The 21863-nt window shown below is 39.0% G+C and overlaps 1 protein-coding gene across 1 annotated transcript; it reads right to left on the reverse strand.

The window, feature by feature from the left end:
- Positions 1-6352: 6352 nt before the first annotated feature.
- BTBD3 (BTB domain containing 3) lies at positions 6353-16639 on the reverse strand. The gene is made up of 4 exons (XM_077814079.1): positions 16307-16639; positions 15678-15768; positions 15065-15183; positions 6353-10724 (listed from the first exon to the last, which is right to left on the reverse strand). Exons 1-4 carry the CDS (start codon positions 16630-16632, stop codon positions 9692-9694), a joined length of 1569 nt encoding a protein of 522 aa, XP_077670205.1. The 5' UTR covers positions 16633-16639; the 3' UTR covers positions 6353-9691.
- Between the last annotated feature and the right edge of the window lie 5224 nt (positions 16640-21863).

Consider the following 21863-nt stretch of genomic DNA (forward strand, 5'->3'; position numbering starts at 1 on the left):
AAAAGCCTTGAGTTCTCTATTGTCTTTCAGATTTCCTGTTTAGCCACTTTGATTCCTACCATGTGCAAATGTTTCCAATATTAACTAGAGAAGAGTGATTTGTAGGCAGGGAACTGGAAACATTACATCAATTTAACTGGGCCATTTGGGGTTAGTGCAAAATGACAGAACAGCAGGAAGCAGTTAAAAGCTTCCCCTCAGCAATCAAAGCGTTGCAATTTTGTGACTTTCCTCCAATCAAGTGCTGTATTGACAAGAAACCATTTCTGATAATGACCTTTGAAAGACCTCTTGTTCTGGTCTTCTGGGGTAATTTGTTTTTCTCACTAGGGTGCCATAGCAGAAGCACGGGGAAAGCATGTTTCATGTGTTCACTCACTCGATGCAGCAAGACACACAGCACGGACCTGGTTTATTAGATTCCCCCCACCCTCAACTGTCCAAATCCATTTTTAAAATTTATTTTTATGTGCCCTTATTTGGTCCTAGACATATGATGTTGCTTTTTCTGCATGTATCTCCCATAAGTGATACACTTAACTCTCTGTACTGGGTCACAGAAAGTAGAGATGGAATAGACTTATGAATTCCTCATTTCTGCTATGCCATTCCCCCATCTCCCATGCATGGTTGTTCCCTGCTGTATATTTTTTTTATTTTAGTTCTCTAGGTATTATTACTACAGGACTGTTTCCCAGATCAACTCGTGCTCATGTCAGCATTTCATTCCAAAATTCATTTCAACTAATCCAATTTTCAGGATTTTTTTTTTTTTAAATCAGATTGAGTTACTGGAGAAGGATGTTGCAGACACACTGTTGTTAAAACAGGGATCCCTTAATATCCACCCCACTTTCTTTTACCAACAAAGCAAAAACTTTGGATCATGAATGTCTGAGCTAGCTTTTCTCTTGGTGGAAGGTGGTAGGTATTTGCTATTAATCTCAGGGATGCTGGCATTCAGGATTTTCTTCACACACCACATTAATGGAAATCAATATTCACCCAATGATAGCACCAATTCATTCTGTAGCTTCAGACATGCAAAGAACTAGAAAGGGTTAAATAATCCAGTGTAATAATCTCTCACCTGATTATTAAGCACACCCCAATCAGCTTTCTAAAGCCACGTTTTTCAGGATGTGCCTTGTCATAATACACTGGAGCTGATGGCATCAGTGCTTAGCATGACCACAGAGCAAATGCAAAGGCCAGCATCTCCCTAGATGTTGGACGCTGATGCCCACTGCTAGGCCAGGCTGAGAACTGCAGATGCTATGTGTGTTAATGTAACATCTGTGCCAGGAAGAGCAAAGTGTATTATTTCTTGGCTGACAGAGACGGGAAACAGGAGCCAGCAGGGTGCATGAGACTGTGGCTGCTGAAATTGCCTACTCAGGGTCTGCTCCTGCATCATGTCACTGAGGCCTTCAAGTCCAGGATGCTGTTCCTATTGACTAGGGGAGGAAAGACTGGCCTGGTGTGGAAGGCAACAAACCAGCCAACCAGCACCCTCAAAAGAGGAACCAAAGCTGTTCCTGAAGAGTGAGGTGTAGAGCCCTCCCAGGCAGGGGAAGGACCATTATTTCAATGAGCTTCACCCTTCCAATTCTTGGGCCTTCTCAATGTCCTCATCAGATACCAGTCTCCAGGAGAGAGACTCAGAGACTGCAGTACCACCCTATGGGGTGGCCAGGTTGCACTTGGCTCTGCAGAGGGGTTTCTTTTTAAATTAAAACAAAATCCATCCCTGAGTGAAAGGAGGGTGGTGTCCTACCATAGAACGTCTGAGACGGAGGAAGGGAAAGGTTCCTCCCTCAGTTGCTGCTACATGACTCCACCCTGCCATCCTCTTCTGGGGACCTTGTTCACTGAGGGCCACAGTGGTTGTGTCTGGACAGGGAGGGTGGGTGCTTGGAGTTGCAGTTGTTCTGCCAGCAGCAGCCTGACAAATTCAGGTTACAGCGTCTTTAAAATTATTTCCCAGCAGGCTGAATCTACTGGGCAACAATTCTGGCAAAGAGACCTGCTCAGTAAATCCACCCCACATGGTTTCAAAGAGCTCATTTGCCACATTTTGGGAAGGAGCAGCTAGGAGAGAGAGAGGGAGAGAATATGCTGTTTATTTTAAGAGGCAAAACCAATCTCCACGAAGGTCTCTGTGTCCCATCAAGCATGAGAAACAGGGCCAAAAATGATCAATGGTCATGCCTTTGTAGTCTTTACCTTACGTCAGGTTATTGGCTCCTGAAACGCCTGAATGGCTCCTCTGAAGCCACTGTTTTGTCTATTGTTTATTGTCTGTAACTGACAAGAGCTGCCGTAACTGGTGGGATACATTTTTTCTTATTTCTCAGTTTCCTCCTCCTTCCAGCTCTCTGACCTTCCTTTCTCTCCAGCACTTTACCCAAAGCACTAATGTTGTTGGATACAAGTAATGCTGCTGGCACTGTCCCCTGATAAAGAGAGTGCACCAGGTTGTTTCAGGAAGAGGGGAGGAGGAAACATAAATAAATAAAAAAAAGCACACATTGGCTCAACCTTGCATGCCAAGGGTCCCAATCCTGCAACCTTGCATCTTTGTAATGTGAGAATTGAACCCCTGAAGAATATCATTCAACACCGAGATGAACAAAAACTAATCTGAACCCCTTAATTATAGTTCCCTTTTAAAAAAAACCAAAAAACAAAAAACAAACATTCTTTTAATTTACTAGAGTTTAAATTCCTGTGAGATGACATTTGGCTTTAGGCTGGGAGTGGATATTTTCCCCCCACATTTGAAAAAAAACCTTGTAAATTCAGTTTACTGCATTGTAAAGTCCTAAAATCAAGGTGCTAGAGAGGAAGGCCCTGATCCTGAAGAGACAACTTTAAACATGTGTCACCCTGTTGAACCCATTGAGTTTATTCATGGGCTTAATGGTAAGGCATGCATAAGTCTTTGTAGGATCAGGGCCCTCACACCCTATAAAACTTTTGTCCTGGACAGTATTGTAAGAGAGAATCAATTGTGGATCAGTTCCTCAGCTGATGGAAACTGGTCCCAATGGAGCTATGCTGATTTTTTTTCTTTTTTTTACATGAGCTGAGGATTTGGCCTTGTGCCTAAGTGTACAAAGCTAAATTATTTTATTGAGGACTGTTGCATCTTTCAAACAAATGGCAAGAACTCTGCATCCAAGGACAGGCCCGGCTCTGTGGAAGTGAGGTGATGAGTAATCCCATAAAATTCACTTAGATAGCAGACATCTTATGTGGTTGGCTGGAGCCTGAGGAAATTAGTCCTATGTCTCATTTGCATAGTAAAATAAATGCGAATGAGCTCTGTAGGAGATAAGCACTCTAGCCAGGAAAAAATCCTGACGGAAGCCCCAGAAAAGACATGTACTGAAGCGAAGCTTATTTTCTTTGTTTTTACAGTAGTGAAACGTTAACAGAGCTGTGAGAGTCCTTTCTCTTCCACTGGACTGTTCATGGGAATCCGCCATACCAGTCTTCTCTGCCTGAGGTGACGATCTGGGAACATGAGGCCTATCTCACTAGGTTTTCACCACTACCTTCATTTAGAACCTCTCTTTCTGCTGCTTAAGTCCCTTAACACTCCCCCTGTACTACTGCTGTACCATATATGTGACTTTCAGCCTGCTGCTGAAATTAACCATGGGATGGTGTGAAGGGCCACGCCCTCACACTGGTATGGAGGAGACTAAGGAGCTTTTCTGGCCTGTTCACCCCTAACGAGGTGCATCGGCAACGCTTGGTCAGCCTGGGGTGGGAGGAGCGTAAAAGAAGAAACTTACCCCAGGAAGATGCAGAGAAAACGAAGAAGGCTGCCCCACTCAAAAACTGCTTGTAATAGAGGCAATCCAGACAAGGAGGAGACAGCCACAGGCTCCCAAAACTGCCCTGAATGGTGGCAAAACAGTACCCCCCAGGAGGAGGGACAGAAGGAGAACCCCACAAATTCCACAAAGGGCCAGAGACTCTGATAGACTAAGCCCATAGGGCTAAATCCCCTGGTACTGCCTGAGAGACCGGCCATCTTTCCAGATTCTCCTCTCTTGCCAGGGGAGAAGCCAATCCTTTGCTGTGCATTTGCCTCAGAGTTCCCCAAGTGCTGCCAACTGGGGGAGGGGGCAAAGAGGGTAAACAATGGACAATGGGACTGGGGTGGGGGAGGAGGATCCAGGAAGCCCCTGCTTCCCCTGCACCAGGTGGTGGATAAGACAACACAATAAGGAGTGTCCACCCTAAGGGGGACAAAATACCTTGTCCACAGCATTTCCTTGTGGCATTGCTGCTGAACTCATCCCCCTCTTCCAAGTTCTAGCTTGTTTAGTCTAAAAGCCAGCCCGTGCTCTTCTTGAACCACTGGCTCTCCCAGAGCGGCAGCTGAAGTAGCTAGAAAGCTTTAAAGTTAGATCTAGAAAACACCACCGCAGCAAAACATAGGATCCCCTGATGGCCAACTACACTATTGCTGTCTCTAACAACCAATTAAAAAGTGAATGTTAAAATATTGTTGTTAAAGGATAAATATAAACGCATTCCTGACGCTGTTGACAAACTAAACGGACTTTAAGAGATTCTTTTAAAAGGACTGAACCTTGGAGCAAAGTAGCTAAAGCCTTTCTATGTTTTTCCTTCACTTTGAACAGGTCTTTTGAGCGCATGAAGCTTTGCAATTCAAACATCTTCTAATGGGAAAATTACTATACCCAGGCTAAACCTTGTGTGCTATGAATTCTAAGTACTGCTTGTAAAAATGTACATAAAAACATATGCGAATATCACTGTGGTTTAGGATAAATTATTTCATGTTATTGTTTGCCATATGCCCTGGAGGGTTATTTTAAGATTTATTATGGGATTTCTATCCTATCACCTGTGTTATACAGAGAGTCAAACTAGATGATCACAGTGGTACCTTTTGGCTTTAGAATCTATGAAGTTTTGATGGACTTCTAGATAATCAGTTTACAATGTGGATTTTAAAATTTTCTATTCCCTCAGCAATGGTACTGATGTTATTGATGTTAACTGAACGTTGTGGGTAAAATCCTGGCCTCACTGAAGAAGAGGCAAAACTCCCATTGGCTGGGATTTCACATTATGTATTTATAAGGGGAAGTCTTGGGAAAAGGAGGTCCATCTGAGGCAGAAACAATGCAAGGAGAGAATACCTCTCTGGGCGAAAGGATAGCTTATTCTTCACACTCATTCAATGCCGAGTCTCAACAGAGAGGCTGAAGGTGCTGGTTTTCTGATGCAGTCAGTTAGTCCAGTTAAAACTGGACTGACACTAATTTATACTTTTTGTAGTTGATAACATAGATACCGTATGGTATGTGTCTCTAAGTACTGATGCAGTTAGCATAGAACAAGGCATAGACAGACCCTACTGGAAGAGCTTACAACACAGCTAATGGGATGCAATGGGAACACCAGCAGAGGAATAAATTTGAAATAATTTAGGGTTTTTTTTGTGGTTTTGCATCTCAATGTGCACATCATATGTATGTGGATTAACAGTAGTAAACGATTTTAGAAAACCCATCACAAGTGATACTAGATGGAATGTTTAAAATGTATTTTAGTTTGCATTTTAGGATCAAGTTAAGAATTCTCTCTTTTTCATGAGGGTGGACTTCTCCAGTTCTCTTTAAATGTCCCTTTCTTGAGTCTTTCCTAACCCTCTCTTTAGCTGGTTTGTTATTAGATCCAAAATTCGCAGAAAGGATCATAGAAGGGTAGATTCATCTTCTTTGATGATTTTCTGTGAAGAAATATAATGAACTGATATTCAACTCTGTTGGGAAAGAAATGGTTGAATGAGAAGACTCAAATTTCCAACAGGGAACAACCTCTTTCCACTAAGCCTGCATCATAAATCTTTCTGAATTCTATCAGTGTATCCTGTTCCAGAATCTTAAGGACTGACAGCGATGGTCACTTTCAGTACCTGCTATCTTTTAGAATAAACAGAATGACACACCAGCCCCCCCCCGCCCCGCTTGGTAATAGTAATAGAAAATATTAAAATGCTAGTAGACAAGAAATTTCATAAAGCATATAAATTAATTCATTCACTCCATCTCATTAGCTTAATCGTCACTCTTAACAATGTAACTGATTAACATATTCATTGTTCTTCCTTGGTTTTGCCTCAGACTTTTACTTCTTTTGGGTTCAAAAGATCCCAGAATACCTAAGCTTAACAAATACTCTCGCACAATTATGTGGAACAATGGAAAACACTAAAAAGAATAGCCAAAGTAAGGATTTCACTATTTATTCCATGGATGCTTCAAAAGTACCACAGGAAACAACTATATAAGAACCAGTTTTATTTATGTGTTTAATGTGATTATACACATTCATGTGTCTAACAAGATCTGCACTGTTACATTAAAGATACAGTACAATAACATTCAACATGAGGTACTTCATATTTATATATCTGTCCTTCATAAATAATGCTGTAAGCCTAAGGTCAAGCATAACAGGCTGCTGTGACCTGAAATTAGCTGACTTTATTACAACAATTAAAAAAAAACAGTTCAGTGCAATAAGTATGTAGAAATTAGAACATTAAATACTATTTCATATCTGCTTAAAGCATATTACATGACAATGCCCTATCTTAGTTCCCCTTACTAGCAAAATCAATATACAAGTAGTAAAGACTGCCATAAAATTCCATTCACATAATGTTCTTTTTGCTGAAGTTGTATTTATGTTGCAGCTTGATACATTGGGTGCTTCCAAAATATAGATCAATATTTTCAAACTTGGATACCTCAAGTTAGTTGACCAGACCTAGATCCATATTTAGGCACCTAATTAAGTGGCCTGACGTACAAAAGTATTTGGCAACAGCAGATTCTATTTACTGCAATAGGCTTGCTGGTGTCAAGCACCTCTCAAAATCAAGCCACTTACTTAGGTGTCTATATTTACTGATCCAAGCTTAAATAGTTTGACCGTAGGCAACAACTTTAATTTATACCTAGAACAGATTAAGAGGAATTAAGCAAGAAGCAGAGCTTTCATTCCACTTTGTCAAAAATACTCAAGGGATAACAAGTAAAAAAAAAAAAAAAAAAAAAAAAAAAGCTAATTTTCTACATATCACAGCTGTACATTAATTTGATCCCATAACTATCTGTTCCAGCCAGTCAGTTTAATAGATGCTAAGCCTTTATTTGTAGATAAATTAAAAGCACCAAAAAACTAGAGCCAATCAGAGACTGGCTTGTCCATACTAGTAGAATATACTTTTTGTCCCACTGTGAGGCACGTAAGTCTGTTCTAAACGACTCAGAATGCAGCTATTTAACAATGTTACAGCAAGTAACTGTCACTCTACCCCGTAAGCATCATTCAGACAGGGCCATTATGTTCGTGTCAACCATTTCATATACAGTAACATGGCCAGTCTTTGCTTCAAAGTTTATTTTAAATAAATTCAACTACTGTTCAGATAATGTCTAAAAGTAGATGACTATTATCCCATGACAATCTTACATTCCTTCGTTGTCTCTTCAATAAATATTTCCCCAATCCATAAAATTATACTGCACGTATATTTTTGGTTGCAGAGAGATCTAAATATAATTAACTGGAGCTTTAAAAAAAAAACCCTTCAGTTTTCCAGGGAGCATACTGTCCAAATCTCGCTAACAGTCTGGTTTAGGTACATCTGTTATAAAAAGCATTTTCTATATATTCTGAGGGTATTTAATACTTCAGAAAGAACGTATTTGCTCATATATGTAAAATTGTAACCATTACAGTGAATAAAGAACATGGTACTTGCAGAATAGTCTTCCCCTCACTCTTCTTTTCATCATCCATGGGACAGGGAAGAGACTGGCTTTGGCCTTCGAGTTTTTGATGCCTACTCCAATCCAGTTATCATTACTCCAGATCATGTTTTGGCCACTGCAGAAACATACCAGCACTTTGAGATGGCCAGAGGCCAAGATTCCAACAGTCAAGGAGTAGGTGGAACAATAATATTAACTGATAAGTAACCATACGGGAAAAGCGGTTCCGTTGTAAAACTGATGATTACATTTAGTGTAGCACAGACATTAGTCTTTAGCCTGGCCAAAGACTCATTTGGTCCTCTATTTTAGCTTAAAATATGGAAAGCAAGTATAACCACTTCAGAGATATTATAAAGGTGAGACAAATTACCTCGATAGTGTCCTCTTTGTAAGCAAATGTTCATAATCTAGTGACTAAGGATTTTCTTTTCCAAAGAGTGGATTTTATAAAGTTTAAATGGTACTTGGATCTTTAGTTACACCGATTTCCTTCCCTCTTAAACAGCAATGAGTCTGTAGTCCCTTCCTGCTAAAAATAGACAGGGCTACAGAAAGTTTGAAAAGTAATTCAGAAAAAAAAAAAAAAAAAAAAAAGCTTTTGGACCACACAATCCTCCATTCCACATTTAAATTAAAACTAATTGCAACAGATTAGACATAAGTTTCCCCTCACTGTATTACATTTGGTGCTCACCACCAGACATAATCCACTCTTGGGAATTTCCTTGTTATCATCTATTTAATTATCTGCTGAGTCAGAGTGTGTGGCAATAATATAATAAAGCTCACATTACAGAGAAAGAAAATGTAAATCAGGACTAGTACGTTACTCTGCAGTGATATTTATTTTCATTTTTACAGGGGAAACCCCCGCCCCCCTCCAAATGCTGTAGGACTATATTGGATAAAGAAATGTAAATTAACCTATCCTTTGTCTCATGCTGGATATCATCACCCAGCTATTTAGTAGTGGGCCAAATGAGAGCAATTTTAAAAGCATCTCAGTATAAGTATTGCAACATTTGGTTAAATGGGCAAATGCTTCAAAGCCACCTACACAGTTTGTGTGTACACAAGTATGTCCCAGTCTTAAGGGAACGAGTCAAAGGAGCTCAAGAGGGTGCTGATGGGAAAAGCTGCATAAGCCCAGTTCATCCTGGCTGCAAGTATGATCCTGCAACTGTATAAAGCAGTGTGTAGCTCCTTGAATGTTGCCTGCCAACCCTCACTCTCTTCTCTTTCAGCCATCCCCAATACAGCTGGCCACATACAGGACTGGCTTGCCTCTATGGGGCTTCATGTTCACACACAAGCTTCTCTTCTCTTATCTGCCTCATAACACTTGACTCAGCTGTAACAATTAAAGCAGCCCAGCCTTGTGGAGCCCCTTCCCTGACTGAGCAGCATGTAGCCTTCTGGAGAGTTGGGGAGCAAAAAATAATGAGAAGCAGAGAGAAAAAGACATGAGACGGAAAGAGAAAATGGACCAAAAGAGGCAGCATCCAGTGTATTGGGGGGCACAGTCCGTAGGAGATATGAGGGAGAGCATCCATCTGCTGATCCATTGCAAGTAAGCGCACACCAACAAGACAGGCTGGGAATCATGGACGTAGGTATATCTGACTCAAACAAAGCTTTAGGAACTTCCTTGCTCTTAAGAGATTCCAGTTAAAGTTGAATATTACATTTAAATTTCATCACCAACAAGGCTACAAGTCCAGCAAGCAGTAACTATCCACAGCTTTTAATTACATATTCTCTGTACTGATCACAGCTGCAGATAACAAGCTAACAAGCAGTGGGTCTGAACCAGATGTGTACTTCGGGTCAAACTCTTCCTCTGGAAACATTTTTGCTCAGGCGTAAAATATGAGTTCTGGAATCTGCCCTCCCTGCACTCCCGTGCCATTAGTACTGTCTGAAGAGCACTGGAATTGAACAGTTACCTTCCCACACTGAACTTCAGTCATTCCTTCTTGTCCAAAATAGCTTAGTTCATTGCCATCCAGTATCACACTAGCTGTATAAAAGGTATCGGGCTCAATCTGCACTGGATACTCAAACCACACTGGGAAAGTGTTGCTCGATCCATCTGAGAAATACTTGCTCAAGTTCTGGCCTAGGATAACACCTTGGCGCTTAAGTTCGATCTTTGCACTGTATTCTGCTGATCCACAACTAGAACCATACAGCCCAAAGCCGGCAATGAAAACTCTCTTATCAACAGCAAACTGGATGCTGTCACATCGACCCCTGTAACGCCACTGGTTGCTGCGGTAGGCGCAAGACTGGAATCGGTGGCAACGCTGGGGGACAAGGCCTTTTCTGGCATTGCTCACAAACTCTAATTCTGGCTTTTTGGCAGCTGTATACCAAAGGAAGATATCATTGGTTTCATTGAGCGTCAGCACCCCGGACTGAGCAGCACCATTTGCAAAGTCGTCGAGTGCCATTGTAGGGATGCGAATCAGGTAGAGAGCTTTCCCTAGAACCTTGCGTTTATTTTCTATGCTAACAGGTAAATCTTGCCGTTGACACTCAACTTCAGCCCAGTTAAGTGCAGCTTCGAAAACAACAATTTCTTTGGCATTCAGCGTCTCCCTTCGGAGGATGCTTTCAAGCGTCTGAAAATCAATATCGCAGAACCCCTCAGATTTCAAAGCCAGCTCTGCTTGGGCATCAATCACTTCCCAGCAGCGCTGGGTCAGGTCAGGTTCCTCAAATAAGCAGCTCTGGGATAGCAGCACACAGGCATTCTTTGCACTTAGGCTCGTCTCTAGGAAGTTGACACACGCTCGGGCAAGATGAGGAACGATGTACTTCTTGGCAGCATAAAGAGTGGCCAGCACGGTATCAGCAGCTAAGTCAATTTCATCACAATAGATGTATCTGAAATAAAATATGCACATGTAACACTGCTCTTTAGCAAAAAGACATTGACTGTCAATAACACATGAAAACTCGAAGCACAGGGCACTTGAATGGTGCAGTGCAGACTTAAAACTAAGAAATACCTTCTGGAAAAATCAAATCCTGCTTCAAATTACACGATAAAGAAACTACAGGCCAAAGTCATCCATGGGTTAAGCTCATCAAAGTCAGTGGGCTTATGCTAACGATGAATTGGGCCTTTCATTTGGGTCACAAAAAAACTGATAAAACTATGAAATGCTACCCCTTCAGTCCCATTTTCTTCCAAGTTCAATAACAGCTGCTTTCAATAATGAGGTAGATAGTGCACTCTAAACAGTCAATCAGCAATTGCAATATGGTAGTGACTCTAATGTATCCATATCCTAGCAAACTTGGGTGAACAAATTCCAAATAAATGACTTGATTAATGAGATTTTTTCACTCCCAAAAAGGGTTCATGTCAATCAAGGTTCTTGAAGAAGGGTTGGTTTATATGGCTATAACAACAGTTAATACTGTCTAAGAACTTCAAGTGGGCATACATGGAACTTCCTTTTGTGGTGAACTATATGGTGACTTTATTCAGACACATGTGCAAAGGAAAAGAAAAGTGAAGTTTTCAGCAGTAACACACACTTCACATCAGACATGGGTGCCAAGACAAACTGGTTGAATATCTAGGCTCTCAGAAGTGTAACACTGTCGAAATACATCAAATACCATGCAACATCATGCCATAGCCTCTAAGAGTTGCAATCAATTGATGAAACCTCTTAAGACTAACTAACCTCAAATGGTAAAGGGAAGGATTTCATGTGTTTATTGATGCTACAACATGCTAGCTTCCCCAGAAAAAATGTATTCTCACACTTTCCTAGGGAAGAAAACTTGTTAAGACCCACTGCCATGTCAAAACAGAAGAGATTCAGCTAAAAACTGTTACATGATAAAATTCCTGAGGTCCACTACTATTGGGGAAGTAATGAATTAGGCACTTTGTTTTTAATCTCTCACACATGGGGTCCGATCTATTCAGGGTAAATGCATTCTGTTAGAAACAATGTTAAACATAAGTTTGCCTTTATAGTGAACAAGGGAGTTACGTTTAAAAATATGCTTGTTGGTTGTGGCTGATGAAAGTCCTTGTCCACACTAAAGATGAAATTGCATTTCATGCTAATGAAAATGTGTTAGTTAACTGGTTTTCTAAAAAGATGCATTTTCCCAGGATATACAAGGCCTAGGAGAATAAATGATAAAATGACATTTACTGGATTAGTATCAACCCTGATCTCATTATGGCTGTTTTTGTTTTTACTGTAAATATGTATACATCTTGTTTTGTTGTTTGTTTTTCATGAATCAGGATATGGCAGACTCAACCTGCCTGGGCAGATTTCCAGTTAATGATGGAAAACTAGTAATGTACAACATGTAATGGGGCAGAGAATTATGAACTCAATTATGAGTTCTAGAGAAATTGGGGTCAAATAAAAATTAGATATATTTTTCACAGTAATGTGCCTCTAAAAACTCTAAGTCACACTTGAAAAATTCTATTTAGAGTATATAAACACCAAGGTGATGCAATGAAATGTAGGAAGTAATGAAGAAAAATATTAATATAGGACTGAATCTTGCGACCTTTAGTTCTTGACTTCAATGAGACTACTTGCAGGAGTAAGAATTATTCATGCAAACATAAATTTCAGGTTTGGGTCCCTAAGGGTCTATATATTTTCTTGTTTTTTCTACCATAGTCTCTCCAAATTTGTTCCATTTTGTAATTCTCCTCCTCAATTTCCAACTTCTTCTCCTTTCTATTCTCCTTCTCTGCTTGTTAATACAAAAAAGTAGGGCAGCATCTGTTTTAAATTTAAACAGTACAAAAACTGCGAGTTTAATATTCATGGAAGTGGAGAACTAATATCACTGGTTTAAAGCAGCCATAGCACAGATAGGCTGTCTGTAGCATTCCACATTTCTCATCCTGTCAACGCATCTCTATCCTGATCTGCAACTGCAGATATTCCAGTCCTAGCCTATTCCTCAGCAAAGTACGTTACAGCTGTATAAATTGTGTGATGTGCACAGGCTGAGATTAGAATGAGACCGTGAGTCTAATTTTAATTTATTATTTGAATCCTGGTCTTCAGTGTTAAAGACACTAACTGAGTGTGCCAACCAGGATATGCATTTAACAACATCTAATTGTTTTGCATTTGTAAAACTACAGTGAACAGCTAATCGATTTTGCTGGGGGCATAATTACTACATGCCAATAATAGACACTACTGAAGATTCTGCATCTAACAATAGGTTTACTGGTGTTTGTCTTCCATGTGTCCACTACAAAATTAACCAACTAAACACTATTAACAACTAATCTGTATTTGTGTGTATCACATAATAAGAGTTCATCTTAGAAAAAGATGAGTATTTCTAACTCTTTCTTTTCTTACAAAAGATTACACTGTACTCCTCCTGATTGTTGAAAAGGGGACCTGGTGAGAAGAGGGCTCAACTAAATGCTCCTCTCATTCCTGCTTTGCAGGGACAGGTGCAAATTCTCTTCTACTCTTCTCCCTGTAGCCTAAGTGTTTTGGGCCTTCAGTCTCAGGCTGCTGCTTGGAAATGTTTTGAACATCAGTAGAGATACTAGAGCTTTCTGCAGATTCAGGGAGACAGCGCCGCATCAAATTCTCATTTGGAAGGTAATCTGCACGACCATAATAACTAGATTTTTTTTTTTTTAATGAAAGCTTGGATTCTGAAGAAGTTGATGGTGGAGTCCTCCCACTTTTCAGAGAAAGTTTCCTAATTTGCTATTGTCAAGAGAATTCATCGGGCATTGGATTTCGGTATTAAAGTTCTCGTTTTTTGTTGTACAGTTTGCCCCACTGTACAAATCTCTTCAAGCAGATTTCAAAATCCATTTGATCTTTAAATAACAGGGTTAATGTAGCAGTAATAAAATTATGTAGAAAGAGTTGGTGTTCCAATAGAAAAGAAAAATTCAAGTACCTTATATTCGCCCCTTGCAGAGAGAAAGTCTAACTACATCTCACTCTGTAAAGTTAAAGTATTAGCTGTATGAAAAACATGTTTTAAATAGCAATGTGGAAAATAAAGATTGTAATGTATCTATTCACATGTGGTGTTATATCATAACTTTGTCTCAATTCCATATTAAAATTGCTGAGTGACCTCTGAGCTTCATGGAGAAGCTTTTGTCAACATGCAGCCCAAATATTTCTGATGTGTTCCTGCTGACAAACTGAAAAGTCTGCAGCTGCATGCAACTTTGTTACATTTCAATGGTATGGTAGATATAGTGTTCAAAGTAATTGTTTGCAATCACAAGCTAATCGAGGCAATCCATGAAGTATATTTATAACGTTGGTAACTAGCAATTTCACGATTGCATGCAACAAAACCAGTAGCATATTAAAAGAGCCTGGATATTGATCTCAATTAAAATGAGAAACAACAGGGTCCAGAAGTAACCAATGACAGTGTTAAATACTGGAGGAAAAACCTCCAAATTATAGAGTTTGATTTTCAAATGGAAATTACATCATGCAAAGTTTATAGTCACAGTCCAAGGATAATTCAGCAGGGGAACAATTAGTATTTCATTCCGTTCCCTTTCATTCAGTGAAAAAGCAACCAAGTTCTGATTCACGCTGACAGAAAGAAACCAGATATAGAGGGAAGGGAATAAGTTCATTTAAACAGCCCTTTTATTTTTAATACTTTCCAAATGCCCCAATAATAAATAAAATAAAGAAAGGTTTTACTTTTCAGGGCTGCATTCAGTAACTCAGAGGTGTTTTGAACAGACAAGAACTCTGTACAGTAAGCGTACAAAAGAGCTAACACAATGTCAGTGTATGAACCCAGAAATTCCAATTTTTTACTTTTCACTATACTTTAACAAAAAACCTATTTTACGCTGAGAGCTGACAATTCTTTTTAATAACTCCCTTCCTTTGTGTAGCAAGTGTAGGGACAAATCAAATCAATAGGCATTACGATATACAATGTGCTCACAGATCTCCTGTCAGTCATTATTTATACAACTGCCTGCATTAGCCTAACGTTTCCACGTCTAGAAATAGAGGGTGGGAGAAAAGTTCAGTGAAAATAAAAGTTTTAAACAACAAATATATAGCTGAAGGCATATTTTTGAACACTTACTTCATTTCTAGTTTTATGCCTCTGTTTAGACAGCTATCCAGTATTTTAACTGTGACACTATTGCTGTGCATACACAGCATAAACAAATACATTTCCAGCAGAAGAATGATGCTTACTTCAGCATAGCGAGAAAAGCAGCAGGCTCAACATCTGGTATACGAATTTCATCTTTGTCCTCAGCAAGCTCTCCGTAAAACATTGCATGGAATACAGAGCTCCCAACAGCTAAGACATACTGTTGAGAAAGGGAAATCTTATTTCATGCTATAAACTGCAAGCATTGCCAACAAAAACAACGAGAGACAGCCACTACCACTACGAGGATACTAGCTTCATGGGCACAGAAATTCAATACTATTATGTGAGAACGAAGACAAACTTACTAACAAAATGACATGTTTTCCTACCATTTACCTCGTACAATTAGATGTTTTATCTTCAAAGAAACAAGTGAATTTCTGAACTTTATTACTTCTAGAAAATCTTCACAATGCTAACCATAAAAAGTTACAAAAAACAGTCTTCCCAACTTTACATAAAGCCTCTTTTATCACAACACAATGTTTAATTGGAAATACAAAGAAAAGTAAAGTATTTCACTGGACAAAGGCATTTCAAAATTTATGACTGTCACAAAGAATTGGAGTCTCCCACAGTAAGTTACAATGTTACAGTTGAAGTTACTCTTCCTATTCCCACATCTGAACTGATAATGCAGCTGTTGCTTACTTTGTGTCCTGGCAACCGCTGGGTCCCACCTGGTGGCCCAACCACAAAATGAACATCTGCCATCAAGTCATTGTTGAACATCACTGCATTTCTACAGACAGAGGCAATGTGTTAATTTATGTAATCTGGCATCTGATTCCCACCCCAGACCCATGAAATTAAACTGCTTAACATTTTAAAGTAGCATTTCAGTAACAAACCCGCTAAAGAACAAGAGAACAAACAAAAAAACATGTCACACAATTTGCGATCACTTTGCACATGATCACACACAAATATACCAGGGGAAAACAGATCCAAGAAAAACTTGTGAAAACTTTTCAAAAAGTGAACATTAAAATCAAGAACATGTATTACTAAAACAAACAAACATGTAAGTCTGCATGCAAATATCTATCAGTTTAAAGTACTGCAGCTTACAACAACATTTGTACCACTTCAGGAAAACAGCTGCACTGTCCGGAAAGAGATACGAAAATTTTTCCATGACCAAATACTTGCTTTGGGGAAAGGAGTAGCATGTTTTATTCAATGTGTATAAATGAGAAACTAAATTTAACATTGCAAACCCCTTTTGCTATAATTCAATGCTTCATTTAAACATCAAAAATAAATTCTCCTCAACTTACCTCTCTCGGATGGTGGGATAAAGCCCTTGCCAATTGGGGGCAGGGATAGTGTTGTTGTTGTTGAGGTTTTGTTGGTGGTATTGCTGGACAGCAGTTGTATTAGGGTTGGCTGGTTTCTTTCTGGGAAAAATATCAGCAGCCATCTTCTTCTTCTTTTTGGTCTTCAAGGTAATGATTTCATAGCAAACTGGAGGCAACTTACTGCTGCTGCTGCTGCTGCTGCTATTTCCTTTCTTAGAGCTTTTCTTGGACCTGTTCTTGACTGTCTCTGGAAGCATCAAGAAGAAGGTGAGACATTTCATGTTCTTTCCCTTGTCATCTACCATGAGTATCCTTGTTTGTATAGCTAGATAGCCTAACTAGGTAAGAACATGAAGAAAATTTAAGTGGGAGGCAAGCTGTTAAATAAAAAAGCAGCAAAGCTGAGATTTTGCTTCTTTTCCAGCAAGACAAGGTGACCTTTTCAGTGTACTGAGTAAGAAATTGGCTTTAAGTTTGATCCAGGATTTGACTTGTTAAATACATCTCCATCATGACTCCCAGTTTTATTTACTTGCAAGCTCTTTTCCAAATTCCCTGAAACTGAATCACCTCAAAGTGCTACACTGTGCAAAGAGAGTATGCATCTAGCTATCGCACTGGCTTTTTGAATTAGGCTAGCAAGATGTGCCGTAGCACTGCTAGGCTGTTCAGCTGGCTGAACTTGTGTGTTGAATGGATCTGAACAGAGTAGGTATTACAGCCCTGCAGATGGAGTCAGACAGCCAGTGTTTTGAGCCAATAGCTGAAGTCACCGATAACGATTGGACCCAGCAGCACAGTGACACCTATTGTAATGTGCATAGCTCTAATATTAAAGGGAAAGCATTTCATGTGTAGTCTATGTAATAAGGGAAATTGCACAGTTACATCAGGGCATGACTAGACAGGAATGTATAAATTCTATGTATCTTTTAGTTGTCCTTGATGGTACTCAGATTTTCACAATTATAAGAAGAGCCCCACATTAAGTAAAAAGATGAATAGTTTTCTATTTAAATATTTCTGTTCGAGAGACACTTTGTGAAGTAGTGAATATTCCATGGAGCTCTACTATGTATTTCTGTTGAATTCTCCCAACCCATTATTACAAAAATATAATGGTTAATCAGAGAATGATATTAATATCAGAAGTAAATTAAAGCAAATTAATTTGCAGCATAAAAGAGAAAGATTAAGTTAAACAGTGCCTTTTGGTACAGTTTATACTCTGGTCCAACATGAATAGAGAGGAGGTCACAGCTTTAGCTTTAACTCACTATGTTTTTGCTAACATAAGAGTCTTTGATACCAGTCCCAAATCACTGAGCAGAACTAATTAAGCCAAGTTACACCAGACATGGTTGCACTGCATCAGAAGAAAACTTCTAGATGTGCAAATCAGATTCAAACAGTATCCATACATTTAATCATTGTTTCAAAGCTTTAGATAAAAAACTTTGCCATATCTAAGGAGTTTGTCAAAATCATAGTTTTAGGTGTGAATAAATGCAGATTTCATTAATAAACACATTCTGAAATAACAGGAGAATTACATAACTAAGCCTACCTAAGCCAACCAGTTTTATTATGAAAGAATTGTACTTTTCAGCTACCGACTTGCTCAACAACCTAAATGTAGAGTTGGGCAGCCTTAGTGTTGAGCTGAGCATCATGAAAGTTGACAGACATAACTAAAATTGTTCTTTTCCCCCAAACAGAAGGACCCCAAAATATCACATTAAGCTATTTATTTTTTAAATGATCCACTACTCATAGACAATTTCACTATTTTCTTCACGATTTTTTAGAAAATTAAATCTAGTGATTTTTAGGCCAAACCAGTTTCCCAAGACAATAGTACAGCTGTGGAAGAGGGAGCTAAAAATAGAAAGTGAGATCCTGGCCCCATTGTAGTCAATGGAAGTTTTACCATTGGACTTCAATGGGGCCAGGATTTCACTCAAGGTATTTAATGGAACCTGGTTACAACCCCAATTCTTGGAGTCATCACCATGATTCTATAACAAACATGTTCAAAATGTCTTTAATTCCCATTAATTACAAGAACTAGCTGCAGGTTGTTCATTGACTGTATGTTCTCCCTGTCCCACTCCCTTCTCCAAAAGAGTATAGGCTGCATTAATAGAATGGCTCTGTGTTTGCCTTAGGCCAACGACAGGATTGCATCCCAGCAAAATGACAGAAATGTAGCAAACTCATGGAAAGTATCACAGATGCTAAGCCTTTTCTCTTTAGTAGGATAATACTACTACTTCACACTTACATAGTGTCTTGCATCTTAAAAGCACTGTACAAACATTGAGAAACAGGTTACGCAACCTCAAATGACAGATATATCCTAGCAATATGGTTATAGTCTGCCACAGATGGAAGATTGTCAACAGAAAGATTGGGAGGGGGGTGGAGTTGATAGTCTAGGTCATGTTAGTCGTCAATGAAAAAAAAATACACTCTGCAGAAATCTCTCACTATACCCCAGATTTAGGGAATTTATAACACGGGATAAGGGGCAGTGACTTTTGCAAAATTTGAGATTTTTTTTTTTTTTAAACAAAATCTTCTAGCCTTTCTGGTTGTGAAGATAACCTTCTGGATGTGCACTGTTTTCTTCCAAAGTCTCCCTGGGAAAGACATTTCACAGGAAGAAGGTTTCAAGCTTTTACAGATACAACTAAATGAATGTTCTAGCAAATATTGCAATGATCTGGTCTTCAATGTATCAGTCTGGCAGAAAGGGAAAGAGAAAATAACATGCATGGGGAGTCAGAAGATCTATAGAGGAGATTAGGTGTGAAAAGGTCCCTTTTATAAAACAATATTCAAATACACTATAATTGAAAAAAAACCACCCATGAAAATCCTAATTTATTTGCCAAAGGTAATCCAGAAGTTATGCCCAGAATTATTTCCAGTACATTTCCAGCGGCCCTGTCTTGTAACTGTTTATGTATTTCTTAAGGCAAATAGAACAGGCAGATCTAATGAACTCAGTCTTGGAAAAAGAAACATTAAACGCAAACTGGCTGGAGTCAACCATACTTCAAACTTCTGGAAAATATAATGCATGTATAGTAAGTCTAGGTTCAGTCCTATGCCACACTTTCTTGGGAAAAGAGGAAGAAGAAAGAGCTGATGTATATTCAATCTAAATAAATAAACAATCAGACAAAACCCTATTAAACAAGAAGATAATATCTAGATAATAGCAGAAAGCCCTATCACAATATATAGAAAATATGCCTACTTTGACTACTTTCCTGCCATACAGCAAAAGCCATCATGTGGTGGCTGGAAGAACTGATGGTACAATAGAGACCAAGAGCTATGACAGATTATGGAGCTATGACATTTCTTTGTTTTTCCAGCTGCCATAAAACTGGTTTTATTTACTTAAGTATATAAAAGTCACATGAGGGTCACTCTCGTGTAAGATAGGAAACCACAGCAAAGTTATGAACGAGAGTATGTGATCTAGGAACAGGAAAAACTAACATTTAATTTTGGGATTTGCAACCATTGGCCTCCAATGCCAGTGGAACAGAACAATTCCAGTCTGTCCAAGTACAGAAATACGATCTGTGCACAAATTACTAAGGTAAACATCATTAGCATTCTGTATAACGCTGACTGTTCTTTCCCTCTTCTGGGGCTGTTTTAAACCATGTTCTTCTGCAAAGCTGTACTTTTCTAGCCCACATACATGTTAGTAACCTCACAAAGTAGTACTTTGACCATAATTAATACAAGTTACCTCTCAACTGCTCACTATTGAAAGACTAGTGGAGATCATCACAACAAATCAAGAAGTCTGCCTCTGGTGACAACATCAAGCAAACAAACTTATTATCTTCCACACTCTTCTCTGCAGAATCTAAGATGGTTTTCTAATGTTCTATTAGCTTTTCTTTCTTCGTTAATTCCCTATTTTATATTACCAAAGTGGAACATTTGTTTTAAAAACAGATTTATCTTCGTTTCGGGAGCAAAGCATTATAACTAGATATAATTTTAAAGTTAAAATACGTAGGAAATTCACACTTAATTCTTCAAGCACAGGCAGGCAGAGTCCAAAACACCAGATGTTAGAAATAAGGAAGAAAACGTTTCAAGACTGAGATATTGTGCATTACACAATTCCCTTACAAACTGTTAAAGGAGAGTTATAAATCTATGGAAATCAGCTTCTGGTCACAAGTCAAAAAACTAAAGGCTATTTTAAATTCAAATTTAAGTAATATATGTGCAATGCTTTTTTTAAAATTAGCTTTTTAAGATTATAAAGTGCCTTGTGATTATTGAGAAGGATGCCAGAGGGGCGTACTACGCTGCAAATGTTAATACAACTTTAACTATGTTGGTGCCATTATAATGACATCATTCAAAAGTCTACACATGCTATTAAAAAAATATTTTCAGGGACTGATGGCATTTTTCCCGAAAATCTGTCATGCTGTGGTAGCAGTCATAACTAAGATTTCTAAATCACCCTCTCTTATTAGGCTGTAGTTTTATCTCTGTTTTAATAAGCAGGACCCTGAATCAGAAGTAAAAACAATATTTCATCAGATTTCGCAGCTCTCTATCACCACAAGATCATGGTCACGGGAAGATAATTCTAAGTGAGTAATGAGAAAATTCATACTTCTCTTTTGTAAAGTAGCCAAGCATCTCCTCATTTGGTGAAGTAATAATTGCTGTGCATTATTAAAATTATTTGTTCAAATTCTACATTTCCCTTCACAGACAGCATGCCCACATTAAAAGGTACATCTTGATCTATACCGTGAATGAATACTCAACATCAGTGCTTAACAAAATCTGCCCACTGCTACTTTTCGCACAATGTCTGCTGAATTTAAGCTTTGATTTTAAAACAATGTGTAAAATTTCCCAAAGTACCTAAGTGGCTTAGGATCCTAAAATCCATTGATTTTGTCTATACTACAGCAGCTGCAGCGGCATGGTTATGGCACTGCATCTGCGCCACTGCAGTGAAGACCCTTCTTACATCTACGGAAAGGGGTTTTCCCACTGATGCAGTTAAACCCGCCTCTCCCAGAGGTGGTAGTTAGATCAGCAGAAGAACTCTTCTATCCACCGAGCTGTAATTTATGTTGACCTAACTACAGCACTCAGGCAATATGCTTCACAGTCCTGAATGATGTACCCAGGCTGATCTCATTTTTAAGTGTAGACCAGACTATAGACTCCTGAACCACGTACCCAGTTACCTTTCCCACCCTTTTTATCGTGAAGACCACGTTTGAAGATACCTCCTGCAGTGTCACCTTTTTGAATCTGAAGAGAGAGATGCTTGACTTCCCCCAAGTAGCAAATTGTCAAAAACCTTTCAATTCCACAGTTCTGAACGGCCGCATGGAAACTGTCCAGAATCACGCAATTTCAATCTGGTGTTGCACTGGAGAAGTGGCTCTGAAGCTGTATTCACAAAGGACCCTCCAGAAAGAGAGGCTACAGAAAAGGTAGAGTAGTCAAGACCTCTGACACCAGCCAG

Source organism: Eretmochelys imbricata, chromosome 3 (assembly GCF_965152235.1).
Source record: "Eretmochelys imbricata isolate rEreImb1 chromosome 3, rEreImb1.hap1, whole genome shotgun sequence".
Lineage (NCBI taxonomy): Eukaryota > Metazoa > Chordata > Testudines > Cheloniidae > Eretmochelys > Eretmochelys imbricata.